At 33.4% G+C, this 20,998-nt stretch overlaps 2 protein-coding genes and 1 long non-coding RNA gene across 5 annotated transcripts in view; 1 reads left to right on the plus strand and 2 right to left on the minus strand.

Moving 5' to 3' along the window:
• LOC129913755 (elongation of very long chain fatty acids protein AAEL008004) overlaps window positions 1-1,744 on the plus strand; it is a 56,155-nt gene extending 54,411 nt beyond the window's left edge. For both annotated transcript variants that reach the window (XM_055992585.1, XM_055992584.1), the window contains exon 10: window positions 28-1,744. In XM_055992585.1, the coding sequence (XP_055848560.1) occupies window positions 28-357 (330 nt within the window). In that variant the 3' untranslated portion in view covers window positions 358-1,744. The remainder of the gene's footprint in view (window positions 1-27) is intronic.
• Window positions 1,745-4,372: 2,628 nt separating this feature from the next.
• LOC129913751 (uncharacterized) lies at window positions 4,373-14,732 on the minus strand. Of its 2 annotated transcripts, none has more exons than XM_055992576.1 (8): window positions 14,540-14,732; window positions 14,159-14,373; window positions 13,972-14,090; window positions 9,495-9,608; window positions 9,182-9,429; window positions 7,793-9,115; window positions 5,314-5,552; window positions 4,373-5,251 (listed from the first exon to the last, which is right to left on the minus strand). In XM_055992576.1, exons 2-8 carry the CDS (start codon window positions 14,330-14,332, stop codon window positions 4,796-4,798), a joined length of 2,673 nt encoding a protein of 890 aa, XP_055848551.1. In that variant the 5' UTR covers window positions 14,333-14,373; window positions 14,540-14,732; the 3' UTR covers window positions 4,373-4,795. The 2 variants fall into 2 exon arrangements, with proteins under 2 accessions (XP_055848551.1, XP_055848552.1); XM_055992577.1 differs by lacking the exon at window positions 14,540-14,732 and adding an exon at window positions 14,439-14,455.
• A 4,159-nt stretch (window positions 14,733-18,891) lies between these two features.
• On the minus strand, window positions 18,892-19,658 carry LOC129913770 (uncharacterized). Its single transcript, XR_008772090.1, has 3 exons — window positions 19,212-19,658; window positions 19,084-19,153; window positions 18,892-19,025 (listed from the first exon to the last, which is right to left on the minus strand). It is a non-coding gene; the product is annotated as an uncharacterized LOC129913770 (long non-coding RNA).
• Window positions 19,659-20,998: the final 1,340 nt, after the last annotated feature.

Consider the following 20,998-nt stretch of genomic DNA (forward strand, 5'->3'; position numbering starts at 1 on the left):
CATATATTTTTATATTTATCTTTGCAGAAGTACAAGAATCTTCTTATGTTCGTCTTGCAAAGACGTGACAAAAGCTATGTAGAAACGAATGGTCACTGCAATGGTGATGCCACATCATCATCATCAGCATTAACAGAAAAGACCACCACATCCAATGGCCATTGCAATGGTGGTACAAAATCAACGTACGACAAGGCGCAATCGAATGGCGTCAAATCAGCGATGAATGGCAGTCTAAATGGCAGCCTCTCCAATGGAGTACACAAAAATGGTTCTGCGATCACCGCGAATGGTGGTCATCACCTGCACAACAACGACTCACCCACGGGACTGGTACATCGGAAAATTCAAAAATAATATTAATTTATTTTATGTTTAATTTTTTTTTATTATTATTGTAAAATTATATTATTATAATTTCTTTTTTTTTTTTGTTTTATAAAAAAATATTATTATTTTTTTTTTTCATTTAATTTTTTTGTTTGTTTTTAGTTGTTTTTATCTAGACTTAAAAAAAAAAAAAAACTAAAATAGTGATTGTAAAAAAAAAAATCTGCTACAAAAATCGTTACAAAAAAAAAAATAAGAAAACAAAAATCAAAACCACACACATTAAAATAAATCAAATCAAAATCAGTATGTAAAAAAATTAAAGTTAAATCAAAAACAAAAACAAGAAAAAAGAAACAAAAAAATCATTCATAATAAATTATGTTAAGGGAAAAATTGTAATAATGTTGGTGTAAATTACTTTATAGTAAAAGTTTTTAATTATAATCAACTGTAAATTACACAGAAAAAGAGAAAATCTTCACATACAAAAGCAGAAAAGATAACTTTTTGTTAATATTTTTTTTTTCTAAACTTATTGAAAAAGTTTAACAACTAAAAATACAAAATAAAAAAAAAACACACAATTTTTACGGTGTAAGGTAAAAACAAATTATACTTTCTTTTGTATATTCAATAGCAGGAAGGGTATTCCATGAAAATACAAATATTATTTAAAAAAAAAATAATTTTTTTAATTTTGTCTTAAACTTAAATAAAATAAAAGTGTGATTTAGTTTGTCCATAAGTTTATACATATACAAAACAAAAAATTAAATTAAATTTTAAACAAAATAATTTACACACCCATGTTCAAAGTTCAAACAAAAAAAATACAAAATTAAATTAAATTTAAAAAATTGTGCAAAATTTAAGAAAAAACAAACACACACACGATATAAAAACAATCGAAACCAAAAAAACTAGTTTCTTTTTCATACAAGCTGAAAAATTAAATCATACCTTTTAAGTTAACTGCATATGAATATTAGACAAACAAAAAAAAAGAAAAAATAATAATCTTTAATAAACAATATTTAGGAAGTGATTTTCTTAATTATTTGTTGTTAATTATTATTTATTTATTTTTAACACTTTTTTATACGCAAGGGCTTAAGTTTTTTTTTTTAATAAATTTTCTATACTTTTAATGCGTGTTTAATGGGCCATTTGTTCAATCATTATTATGTGAGAGAGCCAGCTAAACAAATTAGATTATATAAATAAAAATTGTAATATAGAAATTGCAGATAAAAAATAAAAATATAAAAAAATAGAAAGACATAAGAAAAAGATAAAAAAAAAAACTACAAAAAAGTTTGCGAACCAAAAAAAAAAAAGTAATAATAATAATAACTAAACTAAAATTTTGTTTACTATGAAAAATTTGCAATAATGTTGAGGAGAAGAAAAAGAGACGAAAATATATTAATGAAAAAAATAAAACGTTTTTGTTGGTATTTTCAAAATAAATTTTGTTGGTTTTATTTCAATTTTTAGTCGTTTAGCGGAAAATTGTGCATTTTGTGATGAATTATGTATGAAATTTACATTAGTGGTAAAACTCAACACATAATTTTAAGATTTAAAGGGTACAATAGTTTTCAGCCAATTTATTTTGCAATACACCCATATTTTCAGGAAACAATTCGGAACATTTAACAAGTCGACCCCATTTAACTTCTTTACCAAAGATGGCAGAAATTTCAAACTCAAACTTCATTTGTTGATGTAACCAAACTCCTCTTTCCAATCTAAACCATTTAGAACAAATTTTTCATTAGCTTGTTAAAGACTAGTTAAGGCTTATTCCTATTTTTTTTAATATTGACATTATTCTTCTAATAGCTTAACTGACGATTGAAAAATCATAGGTGTCATCACGGTACTTTGAACAATAGAGTTAATTCGATACAATCGAGTAGCTATTTTACATTAATCGAGCATTTTCCATTGAACACCCTCGATTGATACTAGATTGTATGGACCACACTCGATTGTAACAAGTTTCGTGCTGCGGCCCTTGCTTGGTTTTCAACTTCCAAAAACTGTTAATTTATTTCTGATACATATCTCTATTATTGCCCGAGATATCTTGAGATGAAGTTAATAAGCCAAAGATTAACTTTACTTTATCTAAATTTTAAGTCGCTGTTCAATAGTATGTGTCACTTTTGTATGGAAAAATAAAAGTACCCTAATTTTCAAATGTAATAGTGGTCAAAAGTTGTATTAGGGTCTGAAATTTAATAATATGTAAAAAAAATTATAATACCGTTCGTCTTTGGCTCGCTCAAATCGGTTGAAGTTGTTAGGAAAAAAACGATTTTATATGAAAAAATGATTTTTTACTTGACTTATTATTTTGTAGCTTCTTTACTAAGTGTTCAATTCCAACAAATATAAGCTTAAAAGTTTTTTCTTGGAATTATCTTTCACGTGAAAGCCTAAAAATATTAAATATATATTTTTTGTATCCAAACGGTGCAGATTTGTATCCAATCGGTGCAGATTTCTTCCTATATTTTGAGCGAGCCAAAGATATTAATTAAAATGAAAACTGTCAACGCAGGATTTAATTTTGATAAGCAATGCAACTTTTAAAAGCTATAACACTTGAAAATTCCATACTTTTGCATTTTGACACACCCTACTGTTCAACAAGATTATTGCCACAAGAACCCAAGTCAAAAATATTCTAATAGCCTCCGTTTTTGAAATATTAGTTCTAAAAAAACCTTTTTTTGCATTTTATAACGGTAATATTTTAAGAACGGTGGCTAATAGAATTTTTCTGTCTTCGGATTCGAGTTCAGCTCCCTTAAAATCCTTCGAAAAGTATATTTTTTTTTTCTTGTGGCGGAAATCTTGTTGACCAGTGTCATCGTACAATCATTTTTTTAAATGATTTTTGAATTATTAGTAGTTTGTTGAAAATAACTTTTTTATTAGATTCGGTTGACCTTGTAAAAAATAAAATTAGGTAGATACCTATTATTCGTATTCAGCTCAAATTTGGAGGACTTGTTCCTCTATCTACCCTTCAAGACCCAAAATTTGTTCTTATAAATTAGTGTATTGTCTACCCACATTTTAAATTGCTGATGCTGATTGAAAAAAAAACATCTTATTTACAGGAAATGTCAAAGTCAATGCCCATCATTTATAAGAAGTCAAAGATGTAACGAAAACTTTGATAAAATAATTTTAAAAAAATGTACTATACGTGTTCATTAGAACGTTATTTATTTTTAAGGTTTTTCCAAGAATCAAGCTCCTAAGTAAAATAACTAATTCTAAATAATAAAAAGAAATCCCCTTTTTTCAGATTTATTATTTTGACGCTAGATGGCGCCCCACTATGGTTAAATTTTGAAATAGCATGCATGTCCTGGCTGACCCTCTGGTCCTAAAAAAAATGGTTTATACTTTTTTGAAAACGCTTATGCCGACAAGAACCTCATCAAGCTTTGAAGCCATATAAAAAAAATGACCTAATAAGTCAACCTCAACATATGCATACCTATTTCAAAATTTAACCATAGTGGGGCGCCATCTAGCGTCAAAATAAAAATCTGAAAAAATAGGATTTCTTTAATTATATAGAAATAGTTTTCCACTTAGGAACTTGATTCCCAGAAAGCCCTTAAATAACACCGAACAAAAGAACCGAATTTGCTTAGTGGCAATCAAATTACAATAGTCGATTCCACCCCAGCTAAGACAGCCAACGGATAATGAATAACTATGATGGTAGTTGATTTAACTTACCTACCTATCCTTAATTAACTAATATCCTTGATTATTTCAGATATTGCATTATCATCGATACCTCCTAGCTAAAACTTTTTATAGCACGATAAGTTGCTGTAAATTAAAAATGTAACTCATCCCCAAGTGAAAATTGTAAGAGTTGGTATCACAAATTCAAAGGCTTTTGTTTGTGATCCTTAACTAAAATTTTAAATTCAACCAAGTTTTACCAAGTAGAATACGAATTTTAATAAAACAATTTAATTTTGTTTAATATCATTGTGTATTTATAATTTTTTCACTGAAATATTATTCAGAATTTATAGCAAATTAATAATTATATTCTCACTCGTAAATTTCAAAATCAAAATCCTACTACCTTATAATGAGTATGACGAAAAAAATAAAAAATAAAATCAAAAGTACATAGAACTATGAAAAGTTCTTTAAATTTCTTAAAATTTAATTAAAATCAAATGATAAAGAGAAAATAAAAATTAAAAAAAATGTCATTGACATTATCATGATAAACTTAAAATTACAATCAAATCACATTCATTTTGATAAAAATTTTAAAAACTAAAAAAAATCAGTTAGAATTAGAAGTCTTTTCAATATATCAGTCAAGCAGCAACTGATACACACACATCTGACCAGAGGCGAGGTGGGTGGTCATTTCGCACCAACCACTTTACTTATTCCTTTCACACTATTACTCACTAAACCTAGGTCGCTTAAGAAAGAATTCAATCACATTGTCCAAATCTGTTAGGCAGGATTTTGATTTACTAACATTCGAGTCCCAAACTCGCAAATTTGACGAGAAATCCTGTAATTTATCCAAACTGGCAGCAAGGTCTTGGGCAAGAGACTTGGCAGTTTGGGAGAGTCCACCACCAAATGATTTGGATGATGACTTTGTACTGCCACTATCGTAAGGTTGGCCAGTTCGATTGAATTCATGAAGTTCACCATAATCCAGTACATCCCAATCGCCTAATTCCATATTCCATGTGAAGAGAATACGACATTCAAATTGTTTTCGATGGAAAACACAATCAATATTCCTTGAGCAATTCAGGCAGTTGTTGCAAGTGGTGGGCAGTTGATCTCGTGCTGTGAAATGTGCCATAAGAACGCATGAAATAAGATTACTTCGTGGACAGACCTAGAATGGAGATATAGTAAGGATTAGGATTTTATAGGTTTTTGTTGTATTTTAGGTCTTACATTGATAAGCTCACAAGCCCAATCGTAGAAAACATCATAGATTTTGTTGTTTTTCTGACACAAATTACTTATGACGTAATAAGTGAACGTCTCCAAGTCAAACGAATGTTGAGTTATAACGACTGATACACATCTGAGCTTTTCATAGGACATCTGTGAGATCATTTGCATGTCTGAATAGCATGATCCGTGGACTTCCATTGGCAATGAAGTATGGTAGCCCGGTGAGATGCAGTCATCTTTAAAAATAAATAAAATACAAAATTATTTTAGGAAAAAAAAATTAAAAGGTTTTCATAAAAGCTATCGGCTTGACTAAGAACTGTGTCAGCGTCAAATATAGTCAAAAGTTTGAATGTCAGGTCATCAAAATTTTAAGAACTGGACATTATTGCTCAGAGATGAACTACTTTGGAAGTAGATTCTGCACAAATGAAGAGGTAAAAAAAGTTGTCGAGTGGTTGGGTGGAAATAGTGGAACAGAATAGTTTTGTGATAAACATCAGAACAGAGAAAAACAACAAACACATTTGACAGTTCTCACGAATCTGTTTTAGTCTGTTCTGACCCAAAAAGCGAGAACAGAAAAACCCTGCCCTTAACTGTTCAAAACAACGTCAATAAACTGCAAATTAGAACGCTACAGAACATAAAAACCTCAATGAAGAGGAAAAAGCTGTATTTTTTATGTTCAGAACAGTCCAGAACAGCTTCGTTGAACAAAAATATTGTGTTATGTAAAGGCGCCATATCTGTTGACCTTCAGTTTATATAAAAAAGGTCATTCCTTCAAGAACTATACAACTTTACACGTAGTTTCCAAAGTAAATTCAAATGAAAAAATATTAAATTAAATAAAATAATTTAAAAAAAAAATAATAAAAGGCGCACACTATTCACGAAAATAGTTCAATTCATCCGTGGTCGTCGACGAGTTAACATCGGGAAGAGCTCCAGGAAATTGGTGAGTAATCTACTGGCAACAACGCGACACAATGCGACACAATGCGACACAACGCGACACAATGCGACACAATGCGACACAACGCGACACAACGCGACACAACGCGACACAAGCGACACAATGCGACACAACGCGACACAACGCGACACAATGCGACACAATGCGACACAAAGCGACACAATGCGACAAAACGCGACACAACGCGACACAATGCGACACAACGCGACACAACGCGACACAATGCGACACAACGCAACACAATGCGACACAAAGCGACACAACGCGACACAACGCGACACAATGCGACACAAAGCGACACAATGCGACAAAACGCGACACAACGCGACACAATGCGACACAACGCGACACAACGCGACACAATGCGACACAACGCGACACAACGCGACACAATGCGACACAACGCGATAACAGAATCGGAAATCGAAATAAAAATCTACCAAGGCGTTTTCCATCTATACTTTCCACTCAGTTCCTGATTGCAAAATATTTAAATTAATTATTCAAGAATAACGAAGAAAAAAAATAACAAAATAATAAAAAATTATATTATATTTTATTATATTCAATCACTCCACTTTAAATAAAAATAATTTGAATAATTTTTTTTATTATTTTGTTATTTTTTTTCTTCGTTATTAGCTGCGTTCCTTTGGAAATATTTATCTACTTTTTAGTACTTAAAACTACTTTGATCTACTTTGCTATACTGAAAAAGTAGTTCAAAGCAGCTTTAAGTACTAAAAAGTAGATAAATATTTCCAAAGGAACGCAGCTATTATATTGAATTAATTATTCAAGTTCAAAGCGACACAATGCGACACAATGCGACACAACGCGACACAACGCGACACAACGCGACACAACGCGACACAACGCGACACAATGCGACACAACGCGACACAATGCGACACAACGCGACACAACGCGACACAATGCGACACAACGCGACACAATGCAGTTTTTTCTATTATTGCTTTTAGAACATTTTCGTGAGAACTGTCAACTGTTTGTTGTTATTTTCTGTTCTGACGTTTCTCACGAAGCCGTTCTGTCCCGAATCCTGGTCTGACTATTTCCTCGTTGAACAAAAGTAATATTACTATCGAATGCTCGAATGCCCATTTACACGACATTCACATGACACAACGCGACACAATGTGACACAACGAGACACAACGCGACACAACGCGACACAATGCGACACAACGCGACACAAAGCGACACAATGCGACACAACGCGACACAACGCGACACAATGCGACACAATGCGACACAACGCGACACAACGCGACACAACGCGACACAATGCGACACAATGCGACACAAGGCGGAGCTCTTCTCCGATGTTAACTCGTCGACGACCACTGGGTTATTTTACGGTTTTAAAAAGGGCTTTAAAATAGCTTTAGTCATGAAAATTTAAGGAATATCTATCTTAACCATCTAAATAATGTTTCCCTCAAATTTGATTCCCTACGAGCTTTAACAACATACCTTCTTCGCTGGTTATAACTGAAGCTGCATCATCTTCTTCAACAAAACGTCTTTTGAACTTCTTTGTACATGTAGGTTTCTCTTGGCCGAAACCACCTTGCAGTGGAACCTCCAAAACCTTTGGCTCATCTCGTCTGGGCGATAGAAATGGCACTGTTGTTGGCGACATATTCCCAATTTCATAATGATTCCTCTTAGCCATTGACAATTGCAATGGCGAGATCGTAGTGAGTGGCTTAAAATTCAACATTTGTTGGGATGTACTAGAAGGTGGAGACTTTTGTTGCTGGAATAAGTGCCCAGGCGATCGTATCATTGTATTGCCAACAGGCGAACCACACGGAGACCGAAAACCATGATAATGATGAACTGAAGCCGAGTTGTTGTTCTCTATCGAGAGTGACGCCGACGTGGATGGCGGTGAAACACATGGCGAGTGAAAATGACTAGTTGCTCGATGAAGACGATTTGCAGCCGATCCCGGTAGCATTTGTTGGCTTGTCATACGTATTTTCGTAAAGGGAATAATATTTTCCGAATTATCTTCAGAGAATTCGTACTTCTTATCAGCAAGCCGTCGCTTCCGAAATGTGCCAATCTTTTCACACTTTTCATTGTCCTCGGAAAATTCATAAGCACTCGCTTTGTCACTTGAACTGGTGCTTGCACTCTGCAGATCTACCGTGGTTATACCATTGCGGTAGGATTTTGTGACAATGCGGTGATTACGTTTGCCTTGATGATTTACCAAACTGACTTTTGTCTGACTGCTGCCACCAGCAGTGGTACTACTTGTCGTCTGGCTTTTGGAATTCTTCGAGGATCCAGCCCCTGAGCTCAGACCACATGTAAAAATCAATTCATCAAAATTCTTTGTTTTTACTGTATCGCCTGTTCGATGTGCAGTCTTTTCTCCGCTGCCACTGCTCGTTTGAGCCTCATTTTCGATGTCAGAGAAATCGGCAATAATTCGCGCGACTATATTATTCGTATTATCACAACCAATAGTTTCTTCAGCTACCGGGGTTTGTCTAGGGAAGGCGATTGTAGGTTTTTTCGTCTCCACAATCGGTTGGTGGACCTCGTGCGGTGGTGTGCAACGTACCATTGCGGCCACAGCCATTGATTGAGGAGGATGGTTATTATTGGGAGTGGCTTCTAGATCTACATGTAGCATGTGTATAAATCCATTTGCAATAATGATAACCCTATCGGGACATATCAAATTGATATGTGGATTGAATTTTGGATCGGATTCTGTCGTTGAGTATTTTGTGTGTATTGTCAGATTGCATTTGATACATAAAGCATCACAACGAGAAACTAAAACAAACAAAAAATACAAATTATTCAATGAAATGTATTTTGCTATTTTTAATTGTTTCTTACATCCATCTTCGTCAAATTCACGTAGCTTTTTGCAATCCAAACAACCTAGTTTAGGAACTTTTACGTATGTTAGGTAAGATTCTTCATTTTCATTCTCAGCCGCACCATGAACAATGAGAACTCTAGGATTAGTTACCCATTGTGCCATGGTAACAGATTTGAGATTATCAGCGCCATGATCATCAAAAAGACAACTTTTAAAGAATCTACGTAGGGGTTGGTGGGGTCGATAAATCCAGAAATATAATCTAAAATCGATATTAATTAAAACAAAAATAAAATTTGTTTATGAGAAATGTTTGAATATACTTACGTGTACTTATATCCAATATTAAAATATGAGGCATTCGCATTAGAACTTTCGTTGCAACAAACCTTATAGCTAAGAAGATATTGTCCGCAAGCGGTGAGGCCCATAAACATATGACTGAAATATATTAAAGATATTTTTTTAATTTTTATTCATATTATTTTGGAAATTGAAATAAAATTCTGATTGTGAAATATTTAAATACAAAAAAAACCACCATGTTCACTGTCGTTTTCGTGAAGAAAAAAGGACGAACAAAAATGTGTCGAAGGCTTGGATGAAGCAAAAAAACCGACAGTGTCGAGCAAAATTGGTCAAATCTTTTGCATAAATGGAATCGCTTTATTTAAAAAAAAAATGTTCATAGCATACCACCATTTCGTCGGGAAACCAGAAAAGTGTGTAACTCCAAGTTTTCTGAAAATTAGATTTGAATGCCATCTGTTAGACAGACCTAATATTTACCGTTCCTTAAACCATTGTATATATATTCCTATAGTACTCTCATGAAGCAGAATTTTCTGTTTTGCGTCGCCACCGCTGGGATCGTTACTTTATTTTATGTTTGAACCTTATGCAGGAAATTGAAGTGCAGATCTACCAAAAGATGTCGCTAGAGTATTTTCTTCGATTGATAGTACTATAGAAATATATATACAATGCTTAAACCATTGTATATATATTCTTATAGTACTCTCATGAAGTAGAATTTTCTATTTTGCGTCGCCGCCGCTGGGATCGCTAGTTTATTTTATGTTTGAACCTTATGCAGAAAATTGAAGTGCAGATCTACCAAAAGATGTCGCTAAAGTATTTTCATGGATTGATAGTACTATAGAAATATATATACAAAGCTTAAACTCAGAACATTGTATATATATTTCTATAGTACTATCAATCCATGAAAATACTTTAGCGACATCTTTTGGTAGATCTGCACTTCAATTTTCTGCATAAGGTTCAAACATAAAATAAACTAGCGATCCCAGCGGTGGCGACGCAAAATAGAAAATTCTACTTCATGAGAGTACTATAAGAATATATATACAATGCTCAGAATCCCCTTAAAGTGATTTTGTTTCTTTGCTCTCCTATAAAATTTGCTAAAATGGAGTTACACACTTTTCTGGTTTCACCGACGATTTGTTTTCTTCATTTAAATTTAAATAAATGATTCATTGTACAAAAACAGAAAGTTTCAAATTGATGTTTAACTTGACCAATTCTGCCGGACTAGAAGTCATTTTTACCACTTCTAAAAAAGCTTCGCAATATTATCTTTCTATTTATGAAGAAATTATTTGAAAATTTGGTTGTTTTTCAGTTTAATACAATTCCAAAGCTCATACAGTCGAATTTGTGGTTTTCATACTGTCCTAACAATTGCCTCAAAATGTTCAACATAGTCTCAGTTATTTTGAAATCAGGGCTTTGTACTGGTCAAAACATTGTCTGAAATTTCTGATTTTCGACGAAATATTTGAAAATTTTAGAACTTTTTGTGTGGTCTTCATCTTGTTACAAAATGGTATCAGATAACATGAAACTCCAAAATTATAAGAGTCGAAATAATATTTTTCCAGCCTGGACTTAGTACGTCTCTTCTTTAAAAGGTCAAGGAAACGCTGATTATTTGATGCTTTATTTCACCGATAACTCATTATGGAGTAAGAAAGATTATTGCGCTTTATATTTCAAAAGCATTTGACAGAGTTTGGCATTAAGCTCTCTAATCGAAAATGGGTTTCTTCAGGCTAAAAAGCAGCGGAGGATGGTAAATATTTTGGAGCGGAGCAGCGAAAAAGAATTGAACGGTATAAAAAACTTTGTAAGTCATCAAAAATAGTAGGCCTACAATAAGAACTTCAGAAAAGCAAAAAAGAAACAAGGCTGTGGTAATAAGATTCTATGAGGTAAAGCGTTGGTCAACTTCTATTTTCAGTTGCTTGATGATAAAGGAGTCTAAGTGGATATAATAGAAAATATTATACTGACATTGACCGATCAGATATAATCATCAAATTTCACAACGAACTCAAGGTTAAGAAAATGTCTTGTTTCTACGAAACAGAATTAATGTAATCCAGTGGTCTTCTCAACAACTTAACTTTGATTGTTATGGGAACTTAAGAATAAGTTGATGACTGATGTTTGCAGGGATAATTCTTTATTAATAACAATAATTTTAACTATATGCCTGTAAGACCTAAGGTCTTTTAAATGCAACTTTCACACACCACTAAGAAGGTATTGAAAGATAGGAAAGAATTGAGAAATAAGGTTGTTATAATTCGACGGGTGGCTGCGGATAAATTAAAGAATGCTGCCTATAAGGTGGGACACGCACCCACACCGCTAGGTTAGCAGTCAAACACAACATCCCCTAAACCATTGCCGTCCGCGAAGTGCAGCAAACAGTTTTCGTTGGAAGTAAGTAGTGTTTTCATCATTTTTGGGATAGCTGTATTTATAAAATCTCCATAAAGGATTTACTGTAACTCGCAATATGAGACAAAAAAAAAAATACAATTAATAAAGAGCATTAAATGCTCTACTACTCCCTGTTACGGTTGCCAAATATCAATCGATACATAGACCATAAACTTATCAATGATAGACATTTTGGTGTCAATTGATAAATTTTTCTCTATTGTGAACATTGATTAAAATACAATTGTGAATAGGCGCTATTTTTGTTTTGACTTATTATTTCACATTAATTTATTTCGTCGTTGTTGGCCTTGTTTTTTTAACTTACAGAAAAAAAGTAAGTAATTTGTTTAATAAGGATTGTTTTATTTGTTAACAAATATTGACTTGATTTAGGGCTAGAACTAGAATAGTTAGTAACTATTCAACTAACCAGACCTGAATAGCTATTGGAAGCAAATTCCAACTACATTGGGAAATCTACTCTTTTCAAATAAGCGTATTTTCACCCTCTTGTGAAATTAAAATGTATCCATGTGATCATTTGGGACAGATGTGCGTTTCTAAGACGCTTAAGACTTCTTCGAGGATGACCGTTGGTTGGGCCATACCGTTCAACATAACTTTAAAATCATTTCCAACGCTATGTTGATAACTCCCTTGTCCCAGTATCATAACATTTGCTTATTTCAGAACATTCGTTATAGATTGTTGTCTCTTCAATGGTGGAAGCCTGACTTCTATGTCGAAAGTTCAGTAAAAAAAAAAATTAGTAATGAGTTCTAGTAGAGGAGTTAAATACAAGCAGTTTTCACTATTGGAGGTGGGGTCTATTTCCCCCCGTTTAGGAGGGAGGGGCAATTTTCTAAAAAAGGAACTCAAAATAATAAAATAAATATTTAAAAACGACGGCAACACCTACAGTTATAAGTGATACATTTTTCAAAAGGCAAAATATTACACTTTATATTAATTTTTAAATCAAGTTATTTCAATCAATACTTTTTGAAATAATCGATTTCAAAGTCAAATTTTGGACAAAAAAGTTGAAAGTTACACTTTCAAGGTCATATATATAAATAATGTGCACCGCTGAGGCCTGCCAGACCAAGATTTTCTTACTTAGCATGCTAAAAACTACCACTGTACAAGAGCTACCTTAGTCAAATGTGCCACTAGCTCTTTGACTAATACCGAGTTAATCAAAAGAACTATTCACAATCTCAAATTTATAGCAAGTACACAGTTTACAAAAAAATGTTGATAGTCTATACCGGTTCATTTTTTTGTTTACTTATTTATTAATTAAATTTGCTGTACAATAAGAAATATAAAATTCTTTTAGAAATCACAGTCTACAAAATGGTTTGTAAATATTTTACATTTAAGCTTACATTACAAAATAAAGTGTATTCATTCATTTGGTTATTAAATACCAAATTATTTGACAACCGTATTAGAGATAACATTTACTGGAAATTTACCCCCTATTTATAATGTACCTTAATGTGCATAGGTACATTTATTGACTCAAACAGCCCTATTCTGAATGAAAAAGTAAGTAGAATAGTGCTGAAAGGTGATTAGTATAATAGATAATAATTTTTAAAAGAATACAAAAGAGACCTTCTTCATTTTAGGTCAATAAGTTACACTTTCTATAATTTGGTTCAGACTCTAAGAAGCATGTCCTCATTCTTACTTCTTTTTTTTTTACGATAGGTAAATTAACAGCATAATTTTCTTCAAGGTAGGTTACTAAAACTAAAGATAAATTTATCAGATTGATTTTGTACTCTTCTTTTATGCGGACGTGTTGTTTAGATAACAACAAAGAAGGCACTTTTTCACTGAAAACAAACTTTCCTTCAATATCGATTTCATGTAGAATTGTAGATAGAATAATGGAATCTGTGATTTTACATCAAAAGTAGTCAAAAACTACTAAATTCATTAACAGATTGAAGGATTGCCTTATTTTTTAGTAAATTACTTTTTTTTTAAATAAATGAGTTCATAAACCAAAAAAGAATAATAAAAAAAAACTTACCCTTGTAAATAACAATACGGCACAATATCTTTAAGACAAAATCCTAATCTAGTTGGCACTTTGTTAAATGCACGCTTCACTTGTTTGCTTCTTCGATTACCGGAAAAGTGTCCAGTATTCTAAAAATAAACTCAAACTTATTATTCAATTCAATTTTTGTTGTTGTTGTTTTTTCCTTTAAAATTACCTCTCTTTTCATCAACATGTAATGCAAGTTGACTTCTTCGCTAGCAGACACTTCATTTTCGGGTGCTTTTGATGTTGGCAAATCCTCACAATCATCCGAATCCTCATCCGAACTATCTGAGATGAAATAGGATGATGCTTCGGAGAAGATGCCACTTTCAAAGCGATTCTCCATTTTTCACAGGTTGTTAGAGAGTGAGTGACTTATTCGCGAAACTAAAATGGATTTAAAAAGGAAACCATTTAAGAAAAAAAAAGAAAACAGGTATTTAGGGATCCACCAAAACAGGATCTGCTATATAATTGGAAATTTATGAATACAATTTGTAAGTAAAAAAAAAAAAAACACGAAGCATTCATTCCTCCCTCTCCATCGACTTACACAGATTTTCAATTTAAGAAAAAAGCTCACAAATAACCATTCAATTGGGTTCTGGCTAAGTAATTGAAGTTACCCATTATATTTTAGTTAATTTATTAACATTTTCTATTTTCAAGCTGATTGTTTAAATAGTTTAATATTAGGTTTTTTTAATTTTCAATTTATATCTCAGCGATATACACAAACGTACAGGTAAAATGATTGAGGGAAGAAAAAAAACAGAAATTTTTGGCATAATTTTTGTTGACAGTTGGTTGACAGTTTATCCGGCATGATAGGTGGCGCCATCTGTGATTTCAATGCGCTAGATAGAATATTTTAAATTTTAATTCAAACTGTACCGACTAAAGCCATGTACCTACTCACATCTTGTCATTTTTTGTGTTCTGAAAAATCAAAAATATTAAAGCAGCTAAAGCAAAACGACAAATTTTTAATTTTCAAATCTCCAAAGTCAATAGCGAAAAATAACATTGGGTATTACGTACAAGGCAAAACAATAAAGATACAATTGAAAAATCTTGAACGAAATTTAATTTCCTTTTGTTTTTAGGCCGCGTGTGAATTGCGTTAAATAGTTAAATTCGTGTAAAATTTTTGACACTATTGAGGTGAATAAAAAATTTTCAGCTGTTAAAAAGTTATTGGGCTCCAGGACCTGGTTAAATTTGAGTTAATTTTTTTTTGCAGATGGTTTTGTTTAGTTTTTTTTTTTTTTTTATTAAAAAGGAGTATCATGGCAGAAAAAAGGCAGACAAAATTTTAAACAATAAATTCTTTTTTTGAAATTATTTTGTTCACTTCAATAGTGTAAAAAATTTAACACGGATTCAACTATTTAACGCAATTCACACACGGCCTTAATTTAAAATATATTTTTCAAATATTTTTTCTTGAATTTTTTATTTCTATTAGATGTATTCATGAAACGGTATTAAAGCTGGTAAAGTGGTAAATTTGTCAAAATTTTATATGGGTAGACCTGAAGTGCGTTCTTTTATTCGCGATGTTAACTATAATTGTTAACAATTATAGTTAACTTTCAACGTTGCTAAATGCAAAAAATCAAAAGTTACGAAATGTAACATTGTGACGTCACAACATCCAGGGGCGTACACACCATTGGGGCAAGTGGGGCTGTGCCCCGGGGCCCCCAACACGCCAGGACCCCTTAAGGGGTAATAACACCTTGTAAACCACGAAATCGAGCGTCATTTTCATCAGCGTATAAAACAAAGAAGAAATATTATTTTCTTTTGGTGTTTGTTTAGTTTAATAAAGTACATATATTAAGAGGTAACAGAACAGGTTAATGTTAGATTTTTTAATGATGTGAAATTTTTTAAATGGCGGTGTAGTTCAGGATGATAGTAAAATCCTGTGCTCTATCGGGCGACCAACTAACTCCTACAGTTTTTAACCGATTGGGCTGAAATTTTGTGTGGAGCTTAAAAATACTATTCTCTAGTGAAGTACGTAGGATTTTTTTGAAATATTAAAATTTAACGATTTTATGGTCTTTTTTTCAACGAATTTTGTTTTTGGAATGAAATAATTTTTTCAAACTAATGCCATTTCTTTAAAAATTAATATTTCAAAAAAATCCTACGTACTTCACTAGAGAATAGTATTTTTAAGCTCCACACAAAATTTCAGCCCAATCGGTTAAAAACTGTAGGAGTTAGTTGGTCGCCCGATAGAGCACAGGATTTTACTATCATCCTGAACTACACCGCCATTTAAAAAATTTCACATCATTAAAAAATCTAACATTAACCTATTCTGTTACCTCTTAATATACTTTATTAAACTAAACAAACACCAAAAGAAAATAATATTTCTTCTTTGTTTTATACGCTGATGAAAATGACGCTCGATTTCGTGGTTTACAAGGTGTTATTACCCCTTAAGGAGACAATGAAGAGAAGGCAACTGGTCATAAAATTATCGATCTAAAGATAAGATACTTGACATGAATCACTTCGGACACAAGAGAGACAAATTTTATTTTTCAGTGAATTGGTAGCCAACCACATAATATTTCATCTAAAGAAATAAGTATTACCTCAGGGATCCCAATAAAATAAATTGATTTTTTGAAAGAAAAATTACATATTATCTTGGGGGACCAAAAAAAAATTACCTACATAATTTTAGCAACCAACCAATGATAGGCACATCAGGGGCCCCAGAAAAAATAAGTTGGTGTATACGTACTTTTTCTTATTTTCTATATCAAAGGGGCCCCAAAAATTTAGTCTTGCCCCGGGGCCCCGACAACTCAACGTACACCCCTGACAACATCGTTCCTAAATGCAATGTTGAAGAGTCAAATAGTTACATTTTGTAACTTTTTCCAACTCAGCTTCTGGACTTGCGTTTCAATGTTAATCTGTCAAAAACAACTAAATCGGGAAGATAGGGGCAGATGTGAGAAGAGAATTTTTTGTTTGTTTTCATATATTTGAAATTATTTAATGCATATTTTTGTTTCAATTTGCTTAGAATTCAATTTAAAAGAATTATTTCAGTAGGTTCCAAATTCATTCTTTCTTGTTTATGTATTCATTCATAAAATTGATCTCAAAAATTTTGTTTTGACAGATCAACAAATGTAACATTAGTCGTTCCTAAATCAAAGTTCAAATTTTCTAACAAAATCTAACAGAAACAAATATAACGATTTTTTTGACACAACAACCAAAGTTAACTTTATTTAATAAAAGAACGGTTTGTTAACCATATTTACCATTTTATCAGGTTTACCTAGAGTTTAGACCGTTGTGACGGCAAAGGCTCTTTAAGGCTGTAGGTATGTCTGTCTTATTGCCATAAAAAAGTACATGTCCGAAAACCTAGCCTGTTTTCAAATGAGCCCAAATGAAATATGTAACAAGGCAACAGGATGAGAATTTGGGATAAGGATTGGGAAAAAGGAAGACCGGATCGGATAAGGATAGGGATTTTTGAAAGGAAATAGGATAGGAATAGGAATGCGCAACGGACGAGACCATGGCATGCTGGCGGAGCACGGCTAAGCTCGCCGGATTAGGGGGGGATCTTGTCTTGCCGGTACGCCTCACCTCGTTACAAAAACAAACATCATGCCAACTTTAACTTTTTATCTCATAACAATAGTTGCGGCTATGAGGGTGTCTGCAGATGTCGGGGCAGACGGGCCGTTCCCCCACCACACCTGGAATCGGTTTGGCCATTTTGGTCCGATTCCCCTTGGACCGATCAACCGCTACCCCATCATACTATACCGTCCATTCTTAGCGGGCCCCTCCACTCCTCCTGTAAAATTTTCTACTTAGCAAAGCATTTTAGAACCTTTTGGTCCCATTCAAAAACGGTACGTGGCGTGGCTCACAATAACAAACATTTTTATTTAAAACAAGAAACAATAAGTATTATAATTTGTGCTGTATGACTTGCACCCGTGTAACTCCATTTGAGTTTACACTATATGCAACCAAAAAAAAAAACAAGTAAATAGGTAAAATTACAGCAATAATTAAGTATTTGACAAAAAAAATAAATTTAAAATGAAAATATGATATAACTAGAAAGATTTAAGAGATTTTTAAGAAATACAAAGAAGTGATGCCAGTCGACTCCTTCGTCGGTGGACCTTTGCATCCACACTGGGGCTGTCGACGTCTCTGGACTTTAGATTCGGCCAGAGAAGTGTCACTCTCCCCTTCGCACTTCAGCGACACAATAATTTTAGGGTCTATGTTTCGAGCCCAGCCTCGCCCGAACTTTCAACTTTGCAATTTTGCACCAAATATTAATTACCCTACCTATAAAGCGCTTTTTAGGGGGGTTTGCACCTCAATTGGGGTGATAAAAACAAACTACTATCGTCGGATGAAACTGGTTCGCCCTTGTCGCTCCCGTACGACGACGTCACGCCCTACCCGCAACACCCTTTTGGTTTCTTATCACTTAAGTTAAAAATTTAAACAATAAAACATTAAATAAAAACAATTTAAAATAAAAATTATGCCAACGCTCAAAATAAATATTTCAAATTAAACGTCTAGTTGCGTTTTTCAATGATGGCCGCTCTTCTGGGCATCCGGTTGGCGATTTTGATAATTTTGGGTTCGTGCCCTCGAGGCCAAAAGCTTTCGATTTAAGTTTTTATATTTTGATTCGAAGTGAACTTTCGACTTTCGAATTTTCGCACTAATGTTTGAATTTTTTAAATGTGGGGTTCGGTCTCGGCTTTTTCGGAGTTCAAATTAGGTTTTGTTATAGGGTGATTATTCACAATTACTTCTAGTTTTATATTTTTTTTTTTTAAAAGATTAGGAGTTTGCACTATTTATTTTTAAACTTATTTCTAGGTACTCATCACTTCATTTTTTTGTTACAGCTTCTCGTGCACCTGACTCAACGTTTGTTTTGTGCCCTTTATGTTGCTTCTTCATCCGGGCGACGCTGTCGTCGTCGTCGTCCTGCCTCTTCGACCCGAACCCTATATTTTTATCGGTTATAGCTCTATCTTATTTAAATTCTTAATATTTAGGACTCACCACACAATTTTGATTTTTGTTTCTTAACTTTTTACGAAAGTTTCTTCGAATTTTCAGCCGGTACAGAACACTAAAATAAAATAAACTTACAGCACTGAAAACTTGAATTTAAAAATCTTCTATCTTACACTTTACTCTCAACGGCTTGATTTAGACACTCCGACTATCTGTTTGCAACTATGCCTAGTACTTCTGGTTCGCATTCCTACCGCTACCTAAACGTACCAAAACCACCACTATTCCTTTGTTCAGGTAACGTACATGAACTCCGTTGGTATAGAGGCACCTCGATTTAGTAGGAGCCGTCCCTTAACGTAACCCCCCGTTGCGGATAGCATTGCCTACAAATATTGTTTTATTGTGTGTATCCCCCAAAAGTAGCTCATATCCCCACCACTTAAACATGTTCGAATCTGAATGCTTCCATTCGATTCGGAGTCATTCGGACTTTTTGATTCCAACTCCATCTGTCAAAACATCTCTCAGTTAATTTGGAATAAAAAAATTAACTTGAACAGATGCGAAGCGTTGTTTTATTTCTTTTAATCCTACTTTTATTTCTCCTTTATAAATTAATAAATTAGTTTGGAAACAAAACAACATAAGTAACAAAGAACCAAAGTCCTTAAAAAAATCCCACAATAACTCATCAAATCAATTTAACAACCTGCGCTTTACTTTTGTTTTTGTCCGATTCGCGACTACACAAAAAAGAACATGTCGGCTTATCCTTGAACAGGAATTAGCAAGACGCTGCTCAAAGATAAATCCTAAGGAGATATATTATTCCGACGAATACTACGATGACGAGTTTGAGTATCGGCACGTTGTCCTGCCCACATGGAACTTGTAAACTTGTCCCAAAGACACTTCTCATGTCGGAAAATTAATGACGAGCAACTGGTGTGTAACAGTCCTGTGAATTGGTGCATTATATGCTACACAAACCAGGGCTTCCGTAGGCCGATCGAACCAAAATAAAACAATTCCAATGCAACGCCATTGAATCTTCTGAGACAGTAAGTATGTAAGGTCGCCAAAAATCAAGAGTGGCGCTCTCCGAATGCTAAACAATCTTTACCCAACCCACCGGCTATCTCGAGAAAAAGAAGGTAATACGCAGAAGAACAAATCTTGTATCATCTCTCTTGTTTCTAATTTTTGAATAAGTTCAGTCACATTCCCTCTTTTATCATACTATTCAAAGAACTCAAGATGCACAAGGAACGGCGAGCAATTTATCTTCTTGCCTTTTTGGGTGTTATACATCTATTATTATTTTATTGAGTTTCCTTACAAAAAATCAATACCACAAGGGAGTTATGTCGTTTCGAATCTCGGACGTTTGAATTCATTTAGAAATATTTTTAGCGAAATTTTATTTTGATGCAGAGGCTGCCGTAACAAACCTCCGGATAGGTAGAGCTCCGGGAGCTTTACGTAAACGGTGACAGGCTGCCTTTTTAGTAAAACATTAAACAACGTGGGGAATGAACCCACTTAACCCCAAGCCGGGCTATAAAATCGTTGCGTTTGCTATCATCAGTATAGTATTTTGCCACTTTGGCCCTTTAGCTTGCTTTTACACAATCCTTTAGTGCTTCACGCTAAAACTTAAAAACTTTATCTATGCTAGTCTCAGATCTCATTAAATTTTCCAGTTCCCTGAACTCAATAGACTTCGCTATCCGAATTTCGTGTGAAAAGTGGATCGAGTCTTTTTTTAAATGCAGTTTGTGGTCTGTGTGACTTTACGTTTTGATTTTCTGTTTGAAATTTCATAAAGACAGAAACGAATATAAACATACACAGTGGACAACATAGATATTACAGGGTTAATTAGGTTTTATTGCACTATAGGTTATTGCACAATCGTTATTTTCGGGTTGATATTGAAATATGTGGGAGGTTTGTA

Source organism: Episyrphus balteatus, chromosome 3 (genome assembly GCF_945859705.1).
Source record: "Episyrphus balteatus chromosome 3, idEpiBalt1.1, whole genome shotgun sequence".
Classification (NCBI taxonomy): Eukaryota; Metazoa; Arthropoda; class Insecta; order Diptera; family Syrphidae; genus Episyrphus; species Episyrphus balteatus.

Bases quoted from the DNA above. Each gene is read 5' to 3' on its own strand.
- LOC129913751 (XM_055992576.1), bottom strand. From the start codon at position 14,332: ATGGAGAATCGCTTTGAAAGTGGCATCTTCTCCGAAGCATCATCCTAT. The intron at 9,430-9,494 runs GTAAGTATATTC...TATCGATTTTAG, and splicing joins AATATTGGATATAAGTACAC to ATTATATTTCTGGATTTATC. The intron at 9,116-9,181 runs GTAAGAAACAAT...TGTTTGTTTTAG, and splicing joins TGAATTTGACGAAGATGGAT to TTTCTCGTTGTGATGCTTTA.